Genomic DNA, 27,261 nt, shown 5'->3' with positions numbered 1-27,261 from the left:
ACAGTATGGGAGAATATATTTGTAAATGACACATCCGATAAAGGCTTGACGTCCAGAATATATAAAGAGCTCACATGCCTCAACAAACAAAAAACAAATAACCCAATTAAAAAATGGGCAGAGGAACTGAACAGACAGTTCTCCAAAACAGAAATACAGATGGCCAACAGACACATGAAAAGATGCTCCACATCGCTAATTATCAGAGAAATGCAAATTAAAACTACAATGAGGTATCACCTAACACCAGTAAGGATGGCTGCCATCCAAAAGACAAACAACAACAAATGTTGGCGAGGCTGTGGAGAAAGGGGAACCCTCCTACACTGCTGGTGGGAATGTAAGTTAGTTCAACCATTGTGGAAAGCAGTATGGAGGTACATCAAAATGCTCAAAACAGACTTACCATTTGACCCAGGAATTCCACTCCTAGGAATTTACCCTAAGAATGCAGCAATCAAGTTTGAGAAAGACCAATGCACCCCTATGTTTATCGCAGCACTATTTACAATAGCCAAGAATTGGAAGCAACCTAAATGTCCATCGATAGATGAATGGATAAAGAAGATGTGGTACATATACACAATGGAAAACTACTCAGCCATAAGAAAAGGGCAAATCCAATCATTTGCAGCAACATGGATGGAGCTGGAGGGTGTTTTGCTCAGAGAAACAAGCCAAGCGGAGAAAGAGAAATACCAAATGATTTCACTTATCTGTGGAATATAAGAACAAAGGAAAAACTGAAGGAACAAAACAGCAACAGAATCACAGAACTCAAGAATGGACTAACAGGTACCAAAGGGAAAGGGACTGGGGAGGATGGGTGGGTAGGGAGGGATAAGGGGGGGGAGAAATAGGAGGGTATTAAGATTAGCATCCACAGCAGGGTGGGAGAAAGGGGAGGGCTGTACAACACAGAGAAGACAAGTAGTGATTCTACAACAGTGCTACGCTGATGGACAGAGACTGTAAAGGAGTATATAGGGGGGACCTGGTATAGGGGAGAGCCTAATAACAAAGTATTCGTCATGTAAGTGTAGATTAATGATTAAAAAAAACAAACAAAAAAAAACAAAAAACAAAAAAAAAGGGTAGTTCCTGTGTGGTAACCTCCAATGAGTTCTACACAATGATATAAAGGGCATATAAAAGTGTAGGCAAAGGGTCTGTTTGTGTTTATACAGAGGATCAAAGCCTAATTGGGCTACCCCGAAAATGAACTAAGATACGATATGAAAAAGAACTTCCAACATCAGCACTCTCTGGAAGACTCATGCCAGATGATGATCATCAAAAAACCCCAACAAAGATCCACGCACTGCTACAGCTGTAGATGCACTCATCCCACCAGTTCCTGGACTTGCCATGGGAATGAGGAAGGAGGTATCTAAGCTGGCCTGTGCATACAGTAAAACAACAAATTTGACTGGATCTATACTGTTGGAACTCAACCAAGAATTAGGAGAAGTGCAAATTGTAGCTCTCCAAAATCTTACAACTACAGACTATTTACTGTTAAAAGAACATAAGGGATGTGAACATTCCCCAGGAATGGGTTGTTTTAATTTGTCTGATTTCTCTCAGACTGTTCAAGTTCAGTTGGACAATATCCACCATATCATAGATAAGTTTTCACAAACGCCTAAGGTGCCTAACTGGTTTTCTTGGTTTCACTGGAGATGGCTGGTAATTACAGGTATGCTTTGGTTATGTAACTATACTCCTATTATGTTAATGTGTGTGCACAATTTAAGTAGTCGCTTAAAACCTATACATGCTGAAGTTACTCTACAAGAAGATATGTCAAAGAAATAATCAATCTTCCCATGTTTTCTTCCGCCTGCTACTTCTATAGCTTTTCTTCTTCCTTCCTAATTACAACCCTTAAATAGAATTCGTGTGTCATATCAAATTTACCGAGTATCATAATCCTTCCAAGTGGTAAAGATACCTCAAGACAAATGCTGGGCATAGAAGGTACAGGGCATAAATATGCAAAGAAATAAAAAGCTGACCACTTCAAACAATAAGGCTTCCCTCTCACTTACCAACTTCACATTTCCCTGTATGGCCCCGGAAGATGACTGGTTAGCCAGAGACGGGTAAGATTCCTCAAGGGAGGAACAACCTAAGACAGGCACAGTCGCAGGGGGGTCATCAGGTGAGAAATTGGGGATCAACAGAGGTGAGGCTTAGAACCTCACCCCCCCGATCTGAGAGAAATCTTCTGCATACGTGGATGTTTTATTGCCGTTGTCTAGCTTGGATTAACACATAGTCTACAGGCACACACGTGATCATCTACATTTGCTCTCTTACAACACTAAACTATGTTTTCTACCTTTATCTTGTATCTACCTACCACTTCAGCATTTTATTAAAAATAATAATAATAAAGAGAGAAATGTGGTATCCACATATAAATCAAGTATAAAAATCAAATGAGTATTCATATTTGAACTGACTGTTTATAGTTCATAATGCATGAGCAAAACCGAAGGTTTCTGTGATGGCTGCCCTTGTACTGTTCACCATGTAAGAACTTATTCACTATGTAAGAATTTGTTCTCCATGTAAGAACTTGTTTGTTATGCCTCAGAAGATTGGAGACGGACGAAAATTAGGCTTGGGGTGGATTAATGATTGTGCATTGAGCACTGACTCCCCTATCCAGAATTTTATTGTTTTTAACAACCATCTGATCAATAAATATGAGAGATGCCCTCACACACACACACAAAAAAGTATACACTTCCAATGGTAAAATAGTAAGTAACCGGGATGTAATGAATATAGTCAAAATATTGTAACAGCTTGGTATGGTGATAGCTGGTACCTAGAATTGTCATGTATATAAATGTTGAATCACTATGTTGTACACCTGAAACTAATGTAATGTAATACTGTGTGTCAACTACCCTTCAATAAAAAATAATGATCTACAAAAAAAAAAAAAAGAATGGTTAGCCCTTGAGCAACGTGGGTTTAAAGTGTGTGGGTTCACTTTCATGCAGACTTTTTAAATAAAGCACAGTACTGTAAATGTAAAAAAAAAAAAATTAGAGAAGACCACAAGGAGAACTGCAAAACAGCAGAGCCACGATGGAATGGGAACCAAGCCGATCTCGGATCCCAGTTCACAGCGGGAAAGAGAGGAATACAGTGGGGACGAGATAAGCACTCAGGAATTCAGTACACATGGTCCTGGAGATCTGCTCTGGGAACACACGTCCACATCACACTACGCTTTGGGTATTAATGGGGCTGGACACCAGGGATAGCTGGAACATCCGGGGAGGCTGAGACTCCTGCTGCTTGTGGCAGACAGTCACACACTGGTAGTCCTGCTGAGACCCAACACAGAGGCTACAGTTTGAAAGATTTACCAGCAGCAAGAAGGGTGCCAGAGGGGAGGGGGTAAGATGGAGCTCTCTACACAGGAGAAAGGGCAGGTGGAGGATGTCTCCCCAGCCATCCCTCAGCCCAACTGTCTGGGCATGAGAGGGAGCCAGCCCCAAATGCTCGATCCCACTCACGGGCGGCTCAGGCCCAAGGCACTTCTCTGTGCACCCACCCAGCCCATTCAGCACAGTAGCAGTCATGATGACTTTGCTTCTGGCAGGTGGAAGAGGATTTCCCAGTTATCTCTCAGCCCAACTGGGGATGCACCTGAAGGAACCAGCACCCAACATTCCTTCCTCCTCACGGTCCTGCCCCAAGCTGTGCTACTGTGCACACCTGCTGCACCCACCCCACCCACCCCACAGGCCACCACCATTGCTGCAAGGCAGACAGAGGGCAGCCCTATCAACAACCCCAGCAGAGACACCTCTGCACAGCTCATGTGAGGCCTCTACTAACAGAGATGAGCCACTGTCAGCAGATGGCAGGAAAGCACCCCACCCACAGTCCACCAACAGCAACTGCAACTGGACAGCAAGGGAGAATGAGGCACTGGTGAAAAAAGTCTTGAGCTTCTGGGCACCACAAAATGCCTTCTTCATAAAATGATTACTCTCTAGACCAGGAAGCATAGCAGGTATATCTAACACAATGGAAGTAAACACAGCAACCCTGACAAAATAAGCAGGCAGAGGAATATGTTACAAACGAATCTATAGGACAAGACAACATGAAGTGGGCTAAGAGAAATGCAGATCACCAATCTTCTTGATAAAGATTTCAAAGTAACAGTCAAATATGTTCAATGATCTGTGGAAAAATATTGAAGATCTCAGGGAGGACTTCAACAAAGAGACTGAAGAGCTGAAAAAGAGCCACTCAGGACTGAAGAATACAGTAACTGGAATGAAAAATACAATGGAGGGAATGAGAAATAGACTGTTCCAAGAACAGGAAACAATTAAGGAAATGGAAACTGAAAAACAATGAAACTGAGAAACAGAAAAAAGAATCTCTAGAATTGAGATGTTGCTAAGAGAACTCTGTGACAACACCAAACAAAACAACATTCACATAATAGGGATACTAAAGAAGAAGAGAGAGACAAAGGAGCAGAAAGCCTCTCTGAAGAAATAATTGCTGAAAACGTCCCCAATCTGGGGAAGGGAACAGACACAAAGGTTCTGGACATAGAGAGCCCTTAACAAAAGGAACCCAAAGCAGACAACACCAAGACATATAATAATGAAAATGACAAAGATTAAAGATAAACACAGGGTACTGAAAGCAGCTAGAGAGAAAAAATTATTTAAAAGGGAAACACCACCAGTCTATCAGCAGAGTTCTCAGCAGAAACTCTACATGCCAGAAGGGAGTGCCATGAAATATTTAATGTATTGAAACAGAGGACCTTCAACCAAGAATCCTCTACCCAGCACAGTTATCATTCAGAATTGAAGGAGAGATTAAAAATTTCCCTGATAAATGGAAGTTAAAGGAATTCACTACCAATAATCTTTTGCCTTACAGAATGTGTTAAAGGAACTTCTGAATACAGAACTATTCTTAAGCCTAAAACTTTTTCATCAGTAAAAATGAACCCACAGTAAAGGTAGCAGACCAATTTCTAAGCAAGTATGAAGTTAAAAAAAAAAAAGGTACTAAAATCACCTATATACACAAAATCAGTCAAGGTATACACAAAAAATGCAGAGTACAAACTACATAAAGTGTGGAGGAGGAACAAGAGTAAAAAGACAAGAATTTTTAGACTGTGTTCGAAATAGAACAACCGAATATAGATGGTCATATATTTAGGAAGCTATGAACCTTACCACAAGCCTAAAGCCTATAATAAACACACACAGAAAAAATTCATAAAAAAGAAATTTAATCACAACACTAAAAGAAAACCATCAAATCTGTAGAGTATAAAAGAGGAAGAAAGCAACAGAGAGAAACTATAAAGGTAACCAGAAAACAATTAATAAAATGGCAATGAGGACATATCTATCAAAATTACCTTAAATCTAAACAGACTGAATGCACCAATCAAAAGACACAGAATGGATCACCCTGGAAAAAGATGGTGGAGTATAAGAAGGCAAAGCAGAAACCTCCTCCCAAAAACAAATAAAACATGGAAATACAGCGAATACAACTAAACCTGAAAACTGCAGAACTGACTACCTACATCTGGGGAAGAAGAGAAGACCTGACAGAAAAGGGTAAAGTGGTAAAGTCAAGATATGGCAGGACCCAAGCCCTCCCCCCAACCCCAGCCCACAGGCAGGAAGAAGAGGAATGGTGCAGGAAGGAGGAAGGAAGAAGAAGCCCAGGACAACTGAACACTGGCCCTGGACATTTGTTTCAGGAGCATGAATACACATTACACAGTGTTGTGGTGATTAGTGGGGATGGACAACAGAGACGGTGAAACACTCGAGGAAGCTGAGATTCTAGCAGTTTCTGGAGAACAGGCACGCTCTACCAGCCCCCCTGAGACAAAAGTAAAGCGGGCAGTTTGAAAGACTTCCCAACAGTGGGAAGGTGCCAAAGGGGCAGAGTTAGATGGAGCTCTCTGCTCAGGATAAAGCACAGGTGGAGGATACCTCCCCAGCTAGACCTCAGCCCAATAGAACAAGAACTCTTAGGAGCCCACAGAGCTCAATCCCCCTGGCTGGCAACGCAGCACCAAGGCTCCTCCCTGCGTGCGTGGCCTGCAGACAGCACATCTGACCTAGCAGTGGTGTCAGACTTTCCTCCTGGGTAGGCAGAGGGAGACACTTCCAGCTTCCTTAGCCTGTTTCACCCCATCCAAAGAACTGCCTGAAGAAAGCAGGCCTGGGAGTGTCTTCCTTCCTGGGGACCCCAGATCCAGTGCAACACTCCTGGGCAGACCCACAGACACCAGCCTGCCCACCCCATTAACCCTGCAGCCAACACCACTGCCGCAAGCCAGGCAGAGGGCTGCATGCCAACCGCAGCTCCAGCAGAGATGTCTGCACTGATCACAAAGGCAGAGGTGAAGCAAACAGCCCACCTGGATACAGACCACTATAAGCCAGACAGAAAGGCAGCCCACCCAGTGCACACCAACAGCTGGGGCTCCCACACTGGAAAGAAAAGTGTCTTGAGCTTCTGGGCATTAGAGGGTGCCTCCTCATAAAGTTATTACTCCATAGGAAGACACAAAGAAACACTGAAAAAATGAGGATGCAGAGGAATATGTCCCCAAAAAAACTGTAAGACAAAACACTAGAAACAGGGCTGAATGAAACTAAAATGAAGGATCGATCTTCTTGATAAAGAAGTAAAATTCATAAACATTCATGGAACTACAGAAAAATATTCAAGATCTCAGGGAGGGTATCAACAAAAAAGAGGACCTGCAAAAGAGCCACTCAGAGCTGAAGAATACAGTATCTGAAATAAAACATACAATGGAGGGATTTAATAGTAGCTCAGGTTGAAGAGGTTCTAAATGATATGGAAATTAGGGAACAAAAAAAAAAATGAAGCCAAAAAACAGAGAGAAAAAAGGATTCTAGGAATGAAAGAACAGGAAGAGAGAGCTGTATGACCAATCCAAATGGAACAATATTCACATGATAGGGGTACCAAAGAAGAAGAGGGAAACAAAGTGATAACTGTCTTAGATAAAATAATTGTGGAAAACTTCCACAATGAGGGGAAGGAAACAGACACTCAGGACCTGGAAGCACAGAGAGTCCCTAACAAAAGTAACCCAAGGAAGACAATACCAAAACATTAATTAGAATGGCAAAGATCAAGGAAAATGAAAGTACTGAAAGCAGCCAGAGAGCAAAAAAAGATTACTTATAAAGTAAAACCAATTAGGCTATCAGCAGACTTCTCAGCAGAATCTTTACAAGCCAGAAGGGAGTGGCAGGATATATTTAATGTGGTATAATAGAAGAACCTCCAAGCAAGAATACACTATTCTGAAAGATTATCATTTAAATTTGAAGTAGGGATCAAACAATTTGCAGATAACAGTTGAAGGAATTCACCACCACTAATGTAGTCCTACAGGATATGTTAAAGAGACTGCTGTAGATGGAAATGTTCCAAGGCTAAATAGCTTGCACCAGTGAAAATAAACCCACAGTAAAGGTAGTAGACCAATTAACTACCAAGCAAGCATGAAACTAAATCAGCTATCTGAAAAATATCTGTCACGGGATACACAAAAAGTGCACAATATGACACCCAATACATAAAGTGTAGAATGAAGAAGAAATACCTCTGGATTATGTTGGAAATAGAGTAATCAGGAATTTATGAAAGACTGTTATACAGTAAGGAAACTATCCTTGAACCTTTGGTAATCAGAAAACTAAAGCCTAGAATAGAAGAAGAGAAAGGGAGGAAGAGTGGAAGGTAGGAAAGAGGATGGGAAGATGAATGACCGACATGAAAGAAAGAGACAGAAACAGAAAGGGAGAGAAGGAGAGGAAACAAAGGAAGGAAGGAATGGAGGGAGTGAGGGAGGAAGGGAGGAAAATGGAGAGATGGAAAGAAAGATCCAATCACAGCACTAAAGAAATCCATCCAATAACAACAGAAGAGTATTAAGAGAAGAAAAAAAAAAACCCAGAGACATAAAAACCAGAAAACAATGAATAAAATGGCAGTAAGTACATACCTATCAATAACCACCTAAATGTAAATTGACCGAATGCACCAATCGAAAGACATAGAGCAGCAGCATAGATTAAAAAATAAGACCCATCCACAGATGAAAAGTTAAGGGATAGAAAATAAAGTCCATGCAAATAATAGGGAGAAAAAAGCAGGAGTCACAATACTCACACAAGACAAAATAGATTTCAAAACAAAAGCAAAAAGAGACAAAGAAGTACATTACATAATGATAAAGGGGTTAGTATATAAACAATAAGAGTATATAACCACTATAAATATCTATGCACCCAGTATAGGAGAACTTAAACATGTACAACAAATTCTAACAGATTAAAAGGTGAAACAGACTGCAACACATTCATTTTAGAAGACTTCAACACATCATTCACATCAACAGACAGGATCTACCAGACATAAAATAAGTAAGGAAACAGAGGCACTGAACAATACATTACATCAGATGGACTAAACAGATTACCTACAGAATATTCCACCCAAAAGCAACAAGACACACATTCTTCTCAAGTACACATGGAATGTTTTCCAGAATAGATCACATACTGGCCACAAAGAGACTAAATAACTTCAGGAAGACTGAAATTGTTATCAAGCAGCTTCTCAGACAACACAGGTATGAAACTAGAAATAAATTACACAAACAAAACAAGAAACCCTACAAACACACAGAAGCTAAAAAACATGCTTCTAAATAATCAGTGGATAAATAACTAAATTAAAAGAGAGGTCAAGGAATACAAGGAAATAAATGACAACAACAACTCAACAGCCCAAAACCTGAGGAATGCAGCAAATGCAGTTCTAACAGGAAAGTACATAGCAATACAGGTTTACCTCAGGAAAAAAAAAAAATCTCAAAAAAAAAGTCTAAACACACAATTAAAGAAACTAGAAAAAGAAGAATAAAGAAAACACAAAGTCACTAGAAGGAGGGATATAATAAATATCAGAGGAGAAATAAATAGATAATAATAAAACAACAGAAATAACCAGTGAAAGCAAGAGCTGAATCTCTGAGAAAATAAACAAACTACATAAACTCCTAGTCATACTTATGAGGAAAAAAAGAGACGGCACAAATAAGCAAAATCAGAAATGAGAAAGGGAAAACTGCTATGGACACCATGGATACATAAAGAATTATTAAAGAATACTATCTGATAGCTGGTACCTAGAATTATCATGTATATAAATGTTGAATCACTGTGTTGTACACCTGAAACTAATGTAATGTAATACTGTTGTCAACCACCCTTCAATAAAAAAAATAATAATAATATTTTAAAAGTAAAAAAAAAAAAAAATATTTTAAAAGTAAAAAAAAAAAAAAAAAAAAAGAATACTATCGATAATTATATGCCAATAAATTGGATAACCCAGAAGAAACAGACAACTTTCTAGAGAAATACAACCTTGGAAGACTGTCCCAGGAAGAAAACAAAAAATCTGAACAGGCCAATAAGCAGCAATGAAATCAATCACATAATCAAAAAACTACCATAGAACAAATCACCTGGTCCAGAAGGCTTCACAAATGAATTTTTTTTTTGGTATCATTAATCTACAATTACATGAGGAACATTATGTTTGCTAGACTTCCCCCATCAGCAAGCCCCATGACATACCACATTACAGTAAAGGTCCATGAGTAAAGTAAGATGCTAAAGAATCACTGCTTGTCTTCTCAGTGTTATACTGCATTTCCCATGAACCCCCCTTCCATTATGTCTGCTAATAGTAATGCCCTCCCCCTTTTTCTCCCCCTTATCCCTCCTTTCCCACCCATCCTCCCCAGTCCTTTTCCCTTTGGTAAATGTTAGTCCATTCTTGGGTTCTGTGAGTCTGCTGCTGTTTTGGTCCTTCAGTTTTTGCTTTGTTCTTATACTCCATATATGAGTGAAATTGTTTGGTACTTGTCTTTCTCCACCTGGCTTATTTCACTGTGCATAATATCCTCTAGCTTCATCCATGTTGTTGCAAATGATAGGAACTGTTTTCTTCTTATGGCTAAATAATATTCCATTGTGTATATGTACCACATCTACTTTATCCATTCATCTACTGATGGACACTTAGATTGCTTCCATTTCTTGGCTATTGTGAATAGTGCTGGGATGTATATGTCTTTATCAAACTGGGCTCCTGCATTCTTAGGATAAATTCCTAGCAGTGGAATTCCTGGGACAAATGGTATTTCGATTTTGAGTTTTTTTGAGGAACCTCCATACTGCTTTCCACAATGGTGGAACTACTTTACATTCCCACCAGCAGTGTAGGAGGGTTCCCCTTTCTCCACAACCTTGCCAACATTTGTTGTTGTTTGTCAGTAAGGACAGTGATGATCCTTACTGGTGTGAGGTGATATCTCACTGTGGTTTTAATTTGCATTTCGCTAATGATGAGAGATGTGGAGCATTTTTCATGTGTCTGTTGGGCATATACATTTCTTCTTTGGAGAACTGTCTGTTCAGATCCTGTGCCTATTTTATAATCGGATTATTTGCTTTTTGTTTGTTCAGGTGCATGAGCTCTTTACATATTCTGGATGTCAAGCCTTTATCAGATCTGTCATTTATGAATATATTCTCCCATACTGTAGGATGCCTTTTTGTTCTATTGGTGGTGTCCTTTGCTGTACAGAAGCTTTTCAGCTTGATATAGTCCCACTTGCTCATTTTTGCTTTTGTTTCCCTTGCCCAGGGAGATATGCTCATGAAGAAGTCACTCATGTTTATGTCCAAGAGATTTTTGCCTATGTTTTTTTCTAAGAGTTTTATAGTTTCATGACTTACATTCAGGTCTTTGATCTAATTCGAATTTACTTTTGTGTATGGGTTTAGACAGTGATCCAGTTTCATTCTCTTACTTGTAGCTGTCCAGTTTTGCGAACACCACCTGTTGAAGAGGCTGTCATTTCCCCATTGTATGTCCATGGCTCCTTTATTGTTTATTAATTGATCATATATGTTTGGGTTAATATTTGGAGTCTCTGTTCTGTTCCACTGGTCTGTGGCTCTGTTCTTGTGCCAGTACCAAATTGTCTTGATTACTGTGGCTTTGTAGTAGAGCTTGAAGTTGGGAAGCGAGATCCCACCCACCCCCACTTTATTCTTCCTTCTCAGGATTGCTTTGGCTATTCGGGGTCTTTTGTGGTTCCGTATGAATTTTAGGACTGTTTTGTTCCAGTTCACTGAAGAATGCTGTTGGTGTTTTTATAGGGATTGCACTGAATCTGTAGATTGCTTTAGGCAGGATGGCCATTTTGAAAATATTAATTCTTCCTAGCCAAGAGCGTGGGATGAGTTTCCATTTGTTAGGTGTCCTCTTTAATTTCTCTTAAGAGTGTCTTGTAGTTTTCAGGGTACAGGTCGTTCACTTCCTTGGTTAGGTTTTATTCCTAGGTATTTTATTCTTTTTGATGCATTGTGAATGGAATAATTTTCCTGATATGTCTTTCTGCTAGTTCATTGTTAGTGTATACGAAAGAAACACATTTCTGTGTATTAATTTTGTCACCTGCAACTTTGCTGAATTCAGATATTAGATCTACAGTTTTGAAGTGGATTCTTTAGGGTATTTCATGTACAATATCATGTCATCTGCAAGCAGGGATAGTTTGATTTCTTCCTTGCCAATCTGGCTGCCTTTCATTTCTTTGTGTTGTCTGATTGCCAGGGCTAGGACCTCCAGTACTATGCTGAATAGAAGAGGGGAAAGTGGGCATCCTTGTCTTGTTGCTGATCTTAGAGGAAAAGCTTTCAGCTTCTCGCTGTTAAGTATGATGTTGGCTGTGGGTTTGTCATATATGGCCTTTATTATGTTGAGGTACTTGCGCTCCATACCCATTTTGTTGAGAGTTTTAATCATGAATGGATGATGAATTTTGTCAAATACTTTTTCAGCATCTATGGAGATGATCATATGGTTTATTTCTTTTTGTCGATAATGTTGATAGATTTTCCAATGTTGTACCATTCTTGCATCCCTGAGATGAATCCCACTTGATCATGGTATGTGATCTTGATGTACGTTTGAATTCAGTTTGCTAGTATTTTGTTGAGTATTTTTGCATCTATGTTCATCAGGGATATTGGTCTGTAATTTTCTTTCTTGGCGGTGTCTTTGCCTGGCTTTGGTATTAGAGTGATGCTGGCTTCATAGAATGAGTATGGAAGTATTCCCTCCTCTTCTATTTTTGCAAAACTTTAAGGAGAATGGATATTATGTCTCCTCTATATGTTTGATAAAATTCAGTGGTGAATCCACCTGGCCCGGGGGTTTTGTTCTTGGGTAGTTTTTTGATTACCGATTTAATTTCACTGCTGGTAATTGGTCTGTTTAGATTTCTGTTTCTTCCTTAGTCAGTCTTGGAAGGTTGTATTTTTCTAAGAAGTTATCCATTTCTTCTAGGTTTTCCAGCTTGTTACCATATAGATTTTCCTAGTACTCTCCAATAATTCTTTGTTATTTCTGTGGGGTCCATCGTGATTTTTCCTTTCTCATTTCTGATTCTGTTGATATGTGTAGATTCTCTTTTTCTCTTAGTAAGTCTGGTCTCAAAGAACCAGGTTTTGGTTTCATTATTTTTTTTCTATTGTTTTATTCTTCTCAATTTTATTTATTTCTTCTCTGATCTTTATTATGTCCCTCCTTCTGCTGACTTTCGGCCTCATTTTTTCTTCTTTTTCCAGTTTCAATAATTGTGACTTTAGAGTATCATTTGGGATTGTTATTCCTTCTTTTAATAGGCCTGTGTAACTATATACTTTCCTCTTAGAACTGCCTTCGCTGCATCCCACAGAAGTTGGGGCTTTGTGTTGTTGTCATTTGTCTCCGTATATTGCTTCATCTCTATTTTAGTTTGGTCATTGATCCACTGATTATTTAGGAGCATGTTGTTAAGCCTCCATGTGTTTGTGAGCCTTTTTGTTTTCTCTGTACAATTTATTTCTAGTTTTACCCCTTTGTAGTCCGAGAAGTTGGTTGGTAGAATTTCAATCATTTTGAATTTACTGAGGCTGTTTTTGCGGCCTAGTATGTGGTTTATTCTGGAAAATGATCTGTGTGCAGTTGAGAAGAATGTGTATTATGCTGCTTTTGGATGTAGAGTTCTGTAGATGTCTGTTAGGTCCATCTTTTCTAGTGTGTTGTTCAGTGCCTCTGTGTCTTTACTTATTTTCTGTCTGGCTAATCTGTCCTTTGGAGTGAGTGGTGTGTTGAAGCCTCCTAGAAGGAATGCATTGCATTCTATTTCCCCTTTTAATTCTGTTAGTATTTGTTTCACATATGTTGGTACTCCTCTGTTGGGTGCACATATATTTATAATTGTTATTTCCTCTTGTTGGACTGAGCCCTTTATCATTATGTAATGTTCTTCTTTATCTCTTGTTACTTTCTTTGTTTTGAAGTCTATTTTGTCTGATACTAGTACTGCAACACCTGCTTTTTTCTCTCTATTGTATGCATGAAATATCTTTTCCATCTGTTTACTTTTAGTCTGTGTATGCCTTTGGGTTTGAGGTGAGTCTCTTGTAAGCAGCATTCAGATGGGTCTTGCTTTCTTATCCATTCTATTACTGTGCGTCTTTTGATTGGTGCATTCAGTCCATTTACATTTATGGTGTTTATTGAAAGATATGTACTTATTGCCATTGCAGGCTTTAGATTTCTGGTTACCAAAGGTTCAAGGGTAGCTTTACTATCTAACGGTCTAACTTAACTCGCTTATTAAGCTATTATAAACACAGTCTGATGATTCTTTATTTCTCTCTCTTCTTATTCCTCCTCCTCCATTCTTTATATATTAGGTGTTTTATTTTGTATTCTTTTGTGTTTCCTTTGACTGCTTTTGTGAATAGTTGATTTTATTTTTTGCCTTTAGTATTTGGTTGGTCTGCTTTCTTTGGCATGATTTTATTTTCTCTGGTGACATCTATTTAGCCTTAGGAGTGCTTCCATCTAGAGAATTCCCTTTAAAATACCCTGTAGAGGTGGTTTGTGGGAGGAAAATTCCCTCAACTTTTGTTTGTCTGGGAATTGTTTAATCCCTCCTTCATATTTAAATGATAATCGTGCTGGATACAGTATTCTTGGTTCAAGGCCCTTCTGTTTCATTGCATTAAATAAATATATCATGCCATTCTCTTCTGGCCTGTAAGGTTTCTGTTGAGAAGTCTGATGATAGCCTGATGTGTTTTCCTTTGTACATGATCTTTTTTATCTCTCTCGCTGCCTTTAATACTCTGTCCTTGTCTTTGATCTTTGCCATTTAAATTATTTTATGTCTTGGTGTTGTCATCCTCAGGTCCCTTGTGTTGGGAGATCTGTGGGCTCACATTGTATGAGAGACTATTTCCTCCCCCAGTTTGGGGAAGTTTTCAGCAATTATTTGTTCAAAGACATCTTCTATCCCCTTTTCTCTCTTTTCTTCTTCTGTTACCGCTATAATACAAATATTGTTCCATTTGGATTGGTCACACAGTTCTCTTAAAATTCTTTTATTCCTGGAGATCCTTTTATCTCTCTCTGCCTCAACTTCTCTGTATTCCTGTTCTCTGATTTCTATTCCATTAACAGTCTCTTGTACCTCATCCAGTCTGCTCTTTTGTCCTTCCAGAGATTGTTTCATTTCTGTAATCTCCCTCCTAACTTCATCCCCTAAGCTCTTGCATTTTTCTTGCCAGGTCTATCAGCATGGTTATGACCTTTAGTTTGAATTCTTTTTCAGGAAGATTGGTTATATTTATCTCCCCAGGTCCTCTCTCAGGGGTTGTCTGGGTGATTCTCGACTGGACAAATTCTTCTGTCTTTTCATGGTGATAGAGGTAGTCATAGGCAGGTGGCGCGTGTTTCAGCTGGGAGAACAACGTCCCTTACTGCTTGCTAGTCGCCTTGCCCTTCTCCGCTGCCTGTGTTGGTTACCTGCACACTGGGAACAGCCTCTGGGTTAATCCCCCCAGCTGCCGTGGGCGGGGTGGCCCTCAGAGTAGCCCAAAGCCCTGCAGGCAGTGGCAGGCACACAGGGTGTGCTCTCCTGCGAGAATGGTGCCCCTTCGCGCCTTGCCCCGGCCTCCTCTGCCTGTGCCAGGCAGCTGCACGCCGGCAGCAGCCTCTGGGTCTGGCCCGGGCAGCTGCGCACCCGGAGGAGACTCTGGGCGGCTCCTCTGAGCGCCACCGCTCTCCAGCTGCTCTGCCACTGTGGCAGGGCAGCACCGGCCAGGGGGAACGACTGGCAGGCTCCTTATCACCATGAGGGGCTTCAAAGCTGCATTGCCACCCAGGGGGTTGGGGTGCCTGAAGTTCCTCAGAATTTCCAGCCTGCCAGGCTGAGTGTGCCGGGACGATTCCGTACAGCTGTTATGCCCCTGTCCCTTTAAGACTTTCCAAAATCACTCACTTTTCTTTTGTCCCAGGGGAGCCAGCTGTGGGGACCTACTTGCAGATTTTACTTTTCCGTTTCTCTAATATCCAGCACACCATGCAATGTGTGTCTGTGCTCCTGGTGCAGATTACTAGGTCTGGTTATTTAGCAGTCCTGTGCTTCCACTCCCTCCCCACTCTGACTCCTTTCCTCCCGCCGGAGATGTGGGGTTGGGGTAGCGCTCAGGTCCCACCAGGTCGCAGCTTTGTATCTTACCCGCTTCGTGAGATGCTGAGTTTTTGCAGATGTAGATGTAGGCTGGCTGTTGTATTGTATCTTCTGGTCTCACTGTTAAGCATAGTTGTATTTGTTGTATTTTCAAAAATATTATGGTTTTGGGAGGAGATTTCCACTGCCCTACTCACACCACCATCTTGGCTTCTCCTCTGCTTCACAACTAAATTTTATCAAACATTTAAAGAGCTAATACACATCCTTCTTAAAGTATTCCAAAATGTAGAAGACAAGGGAATACTTCCAAACTCATTCTGAGAGTAGCATCATTCTAACACCAAAACCAGGCAAAAACATCACAAAAAAAATTACAGGCCACTATCCCTGATGAAAATAGATGAAAAAATACTCAATAAAATATTAGCAAACCAAATTCAAAAATACATCAAAAAGATCATCCCTTCGTGGGAATTATTCCAGGGATGGAAGGATGGTACAACCTTCAAAAATCCATCAACATCATACACCACATCTACAAAAAGGACAAAAATCACATGATTATCTCCATAGATGCCGCAAAAGAACTTGACAAAATTCAACATCCATTCATGACAAAAACTGGCAACAAAATGGATATAGAGAGCAAGTACCTCAACATGATAAAGGCTATATACAACAAACCTACAGCCAATGTCATAGTTAACAGTTAAAATGTGAAAGCTTTTCCTCTAAGATAGGGAACAGGATAAGGATGCCCACTCTCCCCACTTTTATTCAATATAGTACTGGAAGTCCTAGCCACAGATATCAGAAAACACAAAGAAATAAAAGGCATCCACATTGGTAAGGAAGAAGTTAATCTGTCACTGTTTGCACATAACATGATACTGTACATAAAAACCCTAAAGAATCCACCAAAAACCTACTAGAACTAATAACTGAATTCGGCTAAGCTGCAGGATACAAAATTAATATGCAAAAATCTGTTGCATTCATATATACAAACAACAAACTGGCAGAAAGAGAAATCAGGAAAACAACTCCATTTACAGTTGCATCAGAAATAATAAAATACCTAAGAATTTAACCTAACCAAGGAGGTGAAAGACCTATAACCTGAAAACCAAAAAAAAAAACCACTCATGAGGGAAACTAAAGAAGATTCCAATAAATGGAAACACATCCAGTGCTCATGGACAGGAAGAATTAATATTGTCAAAATGGCCATCCTGCCTAAAGCAATCTACAGATTCAATGCAATCCCTATCAAAATACCAACAGTATTGTTCAACAAACTAGAACAAATAAATAGTTCTAAACTTCAAAATGAACCACAAAAGACCCCGACTAGCCAAAGCAATCCTGAGAAGACCAAACCTGGGGGGATTATGCTCCCTAACTTCAAGCTCTACTGTAAAGCCACAGTAATCAAAACAATTTGGTACTGGCACAAGAACAGACTCACAGATCAATAGAAAAGAACAGAGAGCCCAGACATAAACCCATGCATATATGGCAATTAATATACGATAAAGGACCCATGAATATACAATGGGGAAATGATAGCCTCTTCAATGACTGGTGTTGGCATAACTGGACAGCTACATGTAAGATAATGAAACTGGATTATTGTCTAACTCCATACACAAAAGTAACTTGAATATGAGACCTGAATGTAAGTCATGAAACCATAAAACTCTTAGAAGAAAACATAGGCAAAAATCTCTTGACTATAAACCTGAGCAACTTTTCATTGAAAACATCTCCTTGGGCAAGGGAAACAATATAAAAAAATGAGCAAGTGAGATTACATCAAACTAAAAAGCTTCTGTACAGCAAAGGTCACCATCAGAAGAACCAAAAGGCATTCTGGACAGTATATTTGTAAATGATTTATCCAGTAAGAGGTTAACATCCAAAATATATAAAGAACTCATATGCCTTAACACAGAAAAAAAAAAATAACCCAATTAAAAAATGTGTGGCAGGCCCATATAGGTATTTTTCCAAAGAAGAAATACAGACGGCCAACAGGCATATGAAAAGATGCTCCAAATCGCTAATCATCAGAGAAATATAAATCAAAACCACAATGAGGTATTACCTCACACCAGTTAGGATGGTCACTATCCAAAAGAAAAGAAATAACAAGTGTTGACAAGGATGTGGAGAAAAGAGAACCCTCCTACACTGTTGGTGGGAATTTAAATTGATGCACAGTCACTGTGGATAGCAATATGAAGGTAAAAATAGAAATGCCATTTTACTCAGTAATTCCACTCCTAGGAATTTACCCAAAGATAACAAAATCCCTGATTCGAAAAGATACACGCACCCCTATGTTTATCGCCACATTATTTACGATAGCCAAGATACAGAAGCAACCTAAGTGTCCATCAATAGATGAATGGATAAAGAAGAGGTGGTACATATATACAATGGAATATTATTCAATCAGTAAAAAAAAAAATAAGCAAGCCTGCCATTTTTATCAACATGGATGGACCTAGAGGTATTATACTAGGGGAAATAAGTCAGTCAGAGAAAGACAAATACTACATAATTTCACTTCTTTGTGGAATATAAAAGCCAAACAGAACAAAATAGAAGTAGACTCACAGACACTGCAAAGGGACTAGGGTTTGTTTACCATGGGAGAAGAACTGGGGTGTGTGAGTTCGGAAGTTGAGGGCACAAAAATTCTCAATCATAATGTAATTGGTCACAGGGATAGAAGGACATCATGGAGAATATAGCCAATGATTCTGTAACATCTTATGTTGACAATTAATAACTGTACTAGTTGGGGTAGGGATTTAATGATATGAGTTACTGTTAGAACCACTGTTTTATACTTGAAACCAATGTTAGATTGTGCATCAACAAGAGTTCAATAAAAAAAACTGTGTATCAACTATACTTCAATTTTTAAAAGAATGGTGAAGGAGTTGGACCCTGAAATCAAAAAGACACAAACATATCTCTCGGCATGGCCCAGAGCACACAGGCCACAGTTTGCAGCTTGGTCCCTGTCTTGGTGCCTTCCGCAGTCCTGTGGGCTCAGAGCAGACACGGTCAGGAAGCTGCGCACAGGCCCTGCTCTGCTCTCCATGCATAATTTCAGAGAAAACACGAATTAGTAACAATACAAAATGGAATTGGAACAGTGGGAATCGATTTTGTACAGGATGTGTTGGGAGATGTTTATGGTAGCCTGCTTGAAGTTGCAGCAAAATTGAAGAACCAAGATGATTATGGAGCTTAGAAAGTGTGAAAGCTGCTATGGAACTGTAGTCTTCTCTATGAGGAGAAGTAATTGAAATTAATAATGCTCTTGGAGAAAATTCAGGACTTGACAACAAATCTTGTTATGAAAACAGTTGCCTGATCAAGATACATATGAGAAATACATAATATCTACTGAGTGAAAACAGAAACTCTAAACTATTATGAAACAACTTAATCTTTCATAGTCTTAAATCAGTGATGCATAGAAATTTTTAAACAACTTTTAGCAATACCAATAGGAAAAGAAACTACCTGCAACAATGCTGCTGGAAGAAAAACCCCTTAACTTTCTAATGAGTGCAAATAAACACAATATGCATCTTTTCCACAGTATCCTATGATTTTTAGGCTAGGCTACTTTTATAGTATTCACAGTTGTTAAAATGATCTGTGATAAAAGCTAGGTATAAAAATCTGTAATTTAAGGATAACATTGTTATCTTAAGTCTTATGTAACATAACTTGCTTGTATCCATCTCTTGATTTGGGTCAAAATACTTAATGATTATTTCCATTGGGAATAACTGCAGTGGACAAAAGTTTTTGTTGTACTTGTCAGATGAAGAACAATACTATCTTAACTGTGTGATATACTGTCTTTACTGGTGCTATTTTAATACACTGAAGCAATAGCCTTGCAGGAAAATAAGAACAGTTTAGTAAGAAAAACTTTAGTATCTTCATTAAAAAAAAAAAGATGTGACATATAAATTCCTCTAAATGTAAGCCTAATCTCATATTTAAAATAGAGAAAATACAGAAATTCTTTGTAAGGACCAAAGCAATGCACATAAAACATAATGCCTAGCATAAGGTAACTGATGCATAAATAGTATGAATTCTGATGATGAGCATCAGGAAGGCAAATAAAAATGACCAAAAACAAAGCAAATACAGCTTACCGTTATCTGACTTAGTCCAGTCAACCTCATAGTCAAAGTAGGTGACATAAAGTACTTAAAAGCAAGATCTAGGCTTTCTTTATCAAAGCATAAAGTTGTATCCAATGGTTCTTTCACTGTGCTCCACATTAAGTCAGCCATGTTACGAGCCGCACTCTGTCTTAACTCTTGATCAGAGAGCTTGCATAAATACCTGAAATGATTCAGAAATAAAATACACAAAAAATTGCCAGCTATTTCTAACCACTCAATAATTCACTAATATTCCTTTGCTCCATGTTTAACATACCTCCAGAATAGTTAACATAGTAGAACCTGGCATCCTGGGATTTAAGATTCCCAATTTCAACTATTTATAAATGATTCAGGACTGTGATGCTTCAAGGACCTCAGCAAAATGTCTGCTTTGCTGAGAAACCAACTTCAATCAGAAAACTGAATGGAGCCAAATCATTTAAAATCAGATTCTGCACCTTCAGTAAAACTTTACTATTCTCTAATACTTGTCATATATACCTCCTGTTTTAGTGTATTTAAGCTGACCTCATATAAACAATACATCTAACTCCCCCATACAGCCAAAATTATTTCAAATGTGGACATTTTAAACATTATTCTACTTCTGATTTCCCAAAAATCACAAACCACTGGTTTTCCTCTCGGGTAATGCCTATTCTATTTCGCTAGTTCCTCCAATCTTTCTACCTTAGTGCTCCTCAAGTTTTGTAATAGATTGCAAAAAGCACCCAAATTATTTCCGTCACTGTATATAGAGGCCTTTGCAATGTAACTTTGCCACTCTTCTGTCTAGAAGGGTCACATGTTTCTCTACTCCCTTGAATCAGAGCTTTTGCCATGAAACTTCTTTTGGGGCTAAAAATTGGAAACTTCTAATGAATATCATATATATTCATTAAGATATATGACATAAGCAGAAGCCTGAATGTCTCTGAGCTTACCCTCTCCTGCTGGCAAATCTTCCACCACCAAGAAAAGGAACGCAGGTTAGCCTGCTGGATGAAAGAGACATGGCTGATGCCTCAACTAATGTCTAACCAACGCAAGACATATAAGAACTCTGCTCCCCTCCCAAGACTAGTCAGCCAACCACAGGACATATGAGTGAGGTTATTCTAGAGCATTCAGTTCCAGCCACATCAGCCCAGCTCAGAAGAGCTAGCCAACCCAGAGAACTGTGAGAAATAATAAATGGCTCTTATTTTAAGCCACTAAGTTTCAAGGATTGTTTCCTTACACAGCAAAAGCAACCTTTTGCAGGGCTCTCTCCTTGACTCACTTCTATTCTTTCTACATTCTCTCCCCAGATGACCTCATTCACTCCCATGGTTTTAAGTGCTGTCTTTATGTTGACAACCCCTAAATTAATGATGTTCTGAATTACACGTTTATACTCCCAACTTGCTAGTACCATTTAAATGTCCCACAGGCATCTCACAATTAAGTCTTCAAGTGCTCCCATTCTTTCACAGCTGTTAATGATATCCACAGCACAAAAGAAAAATCAAGGGGAAAGGGGTTAAGTGTTATTCATGATGCTACCTTTTCCTTGAACTCCACAATCACCAATCTTGTCAATCTCATTTTCACTTATCCCATTCTTAAACAATCCTTGTACCAGTAACCATCATTTGTTTCCAGGACACATTAACCTTTCAATTGCTCTCCTCACTTCCACTCCAACACCACCCACTCACCAAAAATTTATGATCCACTTAAAGACCAAAGTCATCTTTAAAAACCATCATGACTCATCTGCTTAAAATCCTTCAATAGATTCCCACTACTAAAATAAAATCCAAGCTCCTTACAAAGTCTTGAAGGTCTAGAATAAGCTGCCCCTGCTTATCCAACCTCTTATCATAATTATACCCTCTTACACACTATGCTCCAGACCAGACCACTTCCAGTTCCCTTAGTAGGTCACATTCTTTCCAACTTCAATGCCTATGCCCTTATGTTCCTTCTATCTGGAATATGTTCTTCTAATTACAGGATTCATGTTCTTCAGATGTCACCTTCAGAAAAGCCTCATATCCCCTCTCTCCATCACATGTACTCTGCTTGCATAGCATTCATCACTACTGATTCTTTCCCTGATACATTCTCCAAAAACTCCAATAGTATCAGGAAAACAGCGGGCACTGAAATTCTTGTGAATGAAGAAGAAAAGGTATGAAGAACTCAAATATTACCAAGAAATAAACCTTAGAAAACCAATAGTTCACACTCTTTAATTCTAATCAATAAATTATTTGTGCACCCTTCAATTTTGTTCTTACGTTGAGACTCACAGAACTCAAATGTCACCTCCTCAATGAGACCTTTTCTATCCCCATTTTAAAAACTGTAACCCACCCTCTAGAACTCTCAATCCACTTCTGTTACTTTTACTGTAATACTCATCACTTTGTGATGAACTATATAATTTACTTATGTATTCTGTACATAGACTGCAAAGAGAAATTTTTTTTCTCGGATCTGCCCCCAGTTTCCAGAACATAGTACTTAGTACATATTTGTTGACTGAATAAAATTGAATACCAAGTAACCATTACTAATCTCTTTAACTTTTTTATATATTTGTATTAAAAATTCCAACATAAATTTCTTAAAAGTAACATTAAGTATAAACCTACACATGTGCATACAAAACACTATTTGCCAAAATGTCAATTACAATTTTCTCTAGAGAATATGAATACGAGGAACTTTCAAACAATATAATTGTTTGAAATATGCTGTTATAAATTATTTAAATATATTACAGTGATAATCAACAGGAAAAGATTATATAAACTTACCTGATAACATAGGTCCTAAAAGGGATAATGTGCTGCATGACAGCAGGGATATGTAGCCATATTCTAATCTATAAAGAAATAGAAAAATGAAATTAATATATAATGAATATGTGAAAAACATGTATATTTTCACTTCAGTTAAAAACAAGAGCATTTAGTATTTTGCTGTCTCTAAATTATATATATTTTATCTACTTTGAAAAGGATAAAGAAATAGAATTACGCATAGACCAGGTAAATAATTTAATCTATCTATATTTTTTATACACATACATAAAATCAATCAGAAGATTATCAGCTTCTTGCTGAATAGTTTTTTAATGAACCATCTCATCCCTCCTTCAAAAAAATATAAATTACCTATGATTTCTAATCACATCAATATCCATATAAGGCAAATATAATTGAAAGTCACACACTGATTACAATATCAACATTTACTGAGTTAAGCATATTTTAAGTACCCAAATAAAAAGTTACAATAAACCTTATTCCTTTTTTCTACTTGATACTCCAACTCATTTACAAACCTAATGTGTTTACCATTATAGTTTTATTCTCAAAAAGAGTGATTTAAATATCTTATCAGAATAGAAATCCTAAGCAAATCGTCAAACAACAAACTATTGCACAGTTTGTATGCCCTGACACACGCAAAGGTTACAAATTAAAAATAAATTGGGAATATAGAATGCATGACTTCACTCTAATCTAATCAAAGATATTTGTATAAATACTAGAGCAAATACTACACTAATGGTTAAATGGTAAAACTTTTCCTACTGAGACTAGGAACTAAACAAGAATGCCTTTATTCAACTTGAAATGACAGTCCTAGACAATACAACACTCAAGAAACTGATTACAGTGTTGCTCATGTGAAAACTTTGTAAGATTGTCTATCGATATCTTACTTAAAAAAAAAAGGGAACTGAATAAAAGGGAAATAGAAAAGATTTAAAACCAGTATAACTCTGACATGATATGATCATGTTAGTAGAAAATCCAAAATAATTTCCAGATGAACATTTTTTGGAATTAACTAGCAAGGCTATGACTTAGAAAGTTAATGCAAACAAATAAATATAAATACATATATACAAACACATACAGACAATATTTTTAATATATATTTATTTCTTATAGACCAGGAACAAACAGTAAATAAAGTTTTCAAAAATATTCTCTTTACAACAGCACCAAAAAGTATCATATTCCTGGGAATAATCTTACAAAGATATATTACACCTCTACATAAATAATAGAAAATTATGAGAAGTAACATACAAATAAAAACACATTTACCATATTTACATTAGAGAGTTCAGTATTGTAGAGATGACAGTTATCCCCAAATTGATTTATATACTCAGTTAAAGTGTATAAGTCACGATTCCAAATGCATTGAGACAAATCACACTTTAAGAGTGACCGGGTGTGGGGGTGTAAAGTACAGCACAGTGGCTATACAGAAATACCTCATTTTATTATGCTTTGTTTCACTGCATTTTGAAAACACTGCATTTTATACAAATTGAAGGTTTCTGACAAACCTGCATCAAGCTAGTCTATCAACACCACTTTTCCAATAGCATCCGCTCACTTTATGTCTTTGTGTCACATTTTTGTAACTCTCACAGTATTTCAAACTTTTAAATTATTATTACATTTGTTATGGTGATCTGTGATCACTGATTATGACTCACTAAAAATTCAGATGATGGTTAGCATTTCTGAAATATTTTTTAAGTAAGGTTATGTACTTTTTTTGTAGACACACAGCTACTGCATATTGAAACAGACTACAGAATAGTGTAAATGTATCTTTTATATGCACTGGGAAACAAAAAAATTCATTTGACTCATTTAATTGCAGTATTCACTTTACTGTGGTAGTGTGGAACTAAACCCGTAGTATCTCTGATGTATGCCGATAGTTAATATTGGATTGCATATTTATAACTTGTTAGGAGAACAGTTCTTAAAAGTTCTCATCAAAACAAAAAAAATCTTTTGTTAACTACACACAGTGTCAGATGTTAACTAAACTGTGATTACTTTGCAATACATACAAATACAGAACCATTGTATCATACACCTGAAACTAATATTAATGTAGTATGTCAATTATACATCAATTTTAAAAAAATGAGGGAGGTAGAACTTGCTTTACGAGACAACAAGACTTCTCAGCTCCAGAAATTAAGATGATGTACAAATAGCACAATATTAAGCAAACAGACTAATGGAGTATGCTAGAGTCATGCATATAAAGACATCTGTTTTTGACAAAAATGGTACAAAGAGAAAAGAACTGTCTTTGCTATAGTGTTAGGAGAGGTCCAATGATTGTCAATAAGGAAAATCATGATCCCTCACCAAAACCACATATAAAAATCAATTCCAAATGAATTATATAATCAAAATGTGAAGTAAAAAAGTAAAACTTTAGAATATAAGAAAACATCTTCATGACGCTTAGATTTTTTCAACCATAAATGAAAACATTAAACACAAAGAAAAAAAAATTTGTGATACATTACACACTCTGTTTGACGAGTAATAGTTCTAAAAAGACAAAAAAGAATGAAAAGCAAATGACAGCGTGGAAGAAAATATTAATATATGTATGTCAGACAAAAGACCTGCATCCAAAACATATAAAGAATCTCAATACAAGAGTAAGGAAAAGGCAGACAATTTCATTTTTAAAACAGATGAAAGACTTGAGCAGGTACTTCTCATAAAATATCCAAATGGCTAATTAGTCTATGAAATGGTGCTCAATCTCATTACAGGCATACCTCAGTAATATATCCTGTAGGCACAAGAAATATAAAATAAAAACACAGTGAGATACTACTACACATCCATCAGAAGTCTCAAAGAGTCAAAATACCAGGTGTTTGCAAGGATGTGGACCAATGGGAACTCTCATATTTCTCATAGGAGTACAAATTAATACACTCACAAAGGAAAGCTTTAATATTTCTGTGTAAGATTGAATATATGCATAACTTATGATCAAGAAATTCCAATTCTAGATATATGTCCAAATAAATTCATTCACATGTGCACCAAAAGACATTTTTTAAAAATGCTTACACTGACTCAGTGAATGGATAAAAAAACAAGATCAATCTACATGCTGCTTAGAGGACACTCACTTTAAACCCAAAGACACACACAGACTAAAAGTAAAAGGATGGAAAAAGATATTTCATGCAACTAATAGGAAGAAAAAAGCAGGTGTTGCAGTACTTGTATCAGACAAAATAGACTTCAAAGCAAAGAAAGTAACAAGAGACAAAGGACATTACATAATGATAAAGGGGTCAATCCAACAAGAGGATGTAACCATTATAAATATCTATGCAACCAACACAGGAGCACCTACATATGTGAAACAAATACTAACAGAATTAAAATAAATAAATAAAATTAAAATTAAACAGAATACTAATAGAATGCAATGGATTCATTCTAGGAGACTTCAACACTCCACTCACTCTGAAGGACAGAGCCACCAGACACAAAATAAGTAAGGACACAGAGGCACTGAACAACACATTAGAACAGATGGACTAACAGATATCTACAGAACTCTACACCCAAAAGCATCATAAACACATTCTTCTCAAGTGCACATGGAACATTTTCATGAATAGATCATGACTGAAAGGGGGCTAAAGATGGCAGCGTGAGTAGGGTGGTGGAAATCTCCTCCCAAAACCATATATATTTTTGAGAATACAACAAATACAACTATTCCTAAAAGAGAGACCAGAAGATACAGTACAACAGCCAAGCTACATGTACATCTGCGAGAACTCAGCATCTCACGAAAAGGTAAGATACAAAGCCAAGACCAAGCGGACCCGAGCACTCCCCCCACCTCACCTCACTGGCAGGAGGAAAAGAATCAGAGTGGGGAGGGAGTGGAAGCACAGGACTGCTAAATAACCAGCCCTAGTAATCTGCCCCGGGAGCACAGACACACATTGCATGGTGTACTGGATATTGGAGAAACGGAAAAGTAAAATCCAAGATGGAGACTGTGAGTAGGTCCCCACAGCCAACTCACCTGGGACAAAAGAAAAGCAGGTGCTTTTTAAAAGTCTTAAAGGGACAAGGGCTCAACGACTGGACAAAATCGTCCCAGCACACTCAGTCCAGCAGGCTGGGAATCTTGAAGAATTTCAGGCTCCCCAATCCCTGGAGGTTAAAGCAGCCCCAAAGCCCCTCTCAGAAATAAGCAACCTGCCATGCATTTCCCCTGCCGGTGCTGCAATCAAGTCAGCTGACCTGCCACAGCTGCAGAGCAGCCGGAGAACAACCCCGCCCACATCAACCACACAGACACTCCTCCCAGCGCGCAGCTAACCGGGACAGACAGAGGAAACCAGAGCAAGGTCTGGAAGGCATGAAGGGGCACCGTTCTCACAGGAGAACACAACCAGTATGTCTGCCAACCCCTGGAGTGCGTTAGGCTATTCCGAGGGCCGCACCGCCCACGGCAGCTCAGCAGATTATCCCAGACTCTGCTCCTGGTGTGCGGGTAACT

At 38.1% G+C, this 27,261-nt stretch overlaps 1 protein-coding gene across 7 annotated transcripts in view; it reads right to left on the bottom strand.

The window, feature by feature from the left end:
* USP34 (ubiquitin specific peptidase 34) overlaps positions 1-27,261 on the bottom strand; it is a 289,427-nt gene that overhangs the window by 181,388 nt on the left and 80,778 nt on the right. For 6 of the 7 annotated variants that reach the window (XR_008995834.1, XM_057497160.1, XM_057497164.1 and 3 more), the window contains exons 6-8: positions 22,698-22,765; positions 20,835-20,888; positions 19,876-20,068 (exon numbers count right to left, since the gene is read on the bottom strand). Coding sequence is in view for 6 of the 7 variants with exons in the window: in XM_057497160.1 (XP_057353143.1) it covers positions 19,876-20,068; positions 20,835-20,888; positions 22,698-22,765 (315 nt within the window). In the remaining variant the exon portion in view is untranslated. The remainder of the gene's footprint in view (positions 1-19,875; positions 20,069-20,834; positions 20,889-22,697; positions 22,766-27,261) is intronic. The other variant, XM_057497162.1, reaches the window with a different exon arrangement.

This window comes from Manis pentadactyla, chromosome 2 (genome assembly GCF_030020395.1).
Source record: "Manis pentadactyla isolate mManPen7 chromosome 2, mManPen7.hap1, whole genome shotgun sequence".
NCBI lineage: Eukaryota > Metazoa > Chordata > Mammalia > Pholidota > Manidae > Manis > Manis pentadactyla.
Note: the sequence above shows the minus strand (reverse complement) of the source record. Positions and strands in the feature narration are given on the sequence as shown.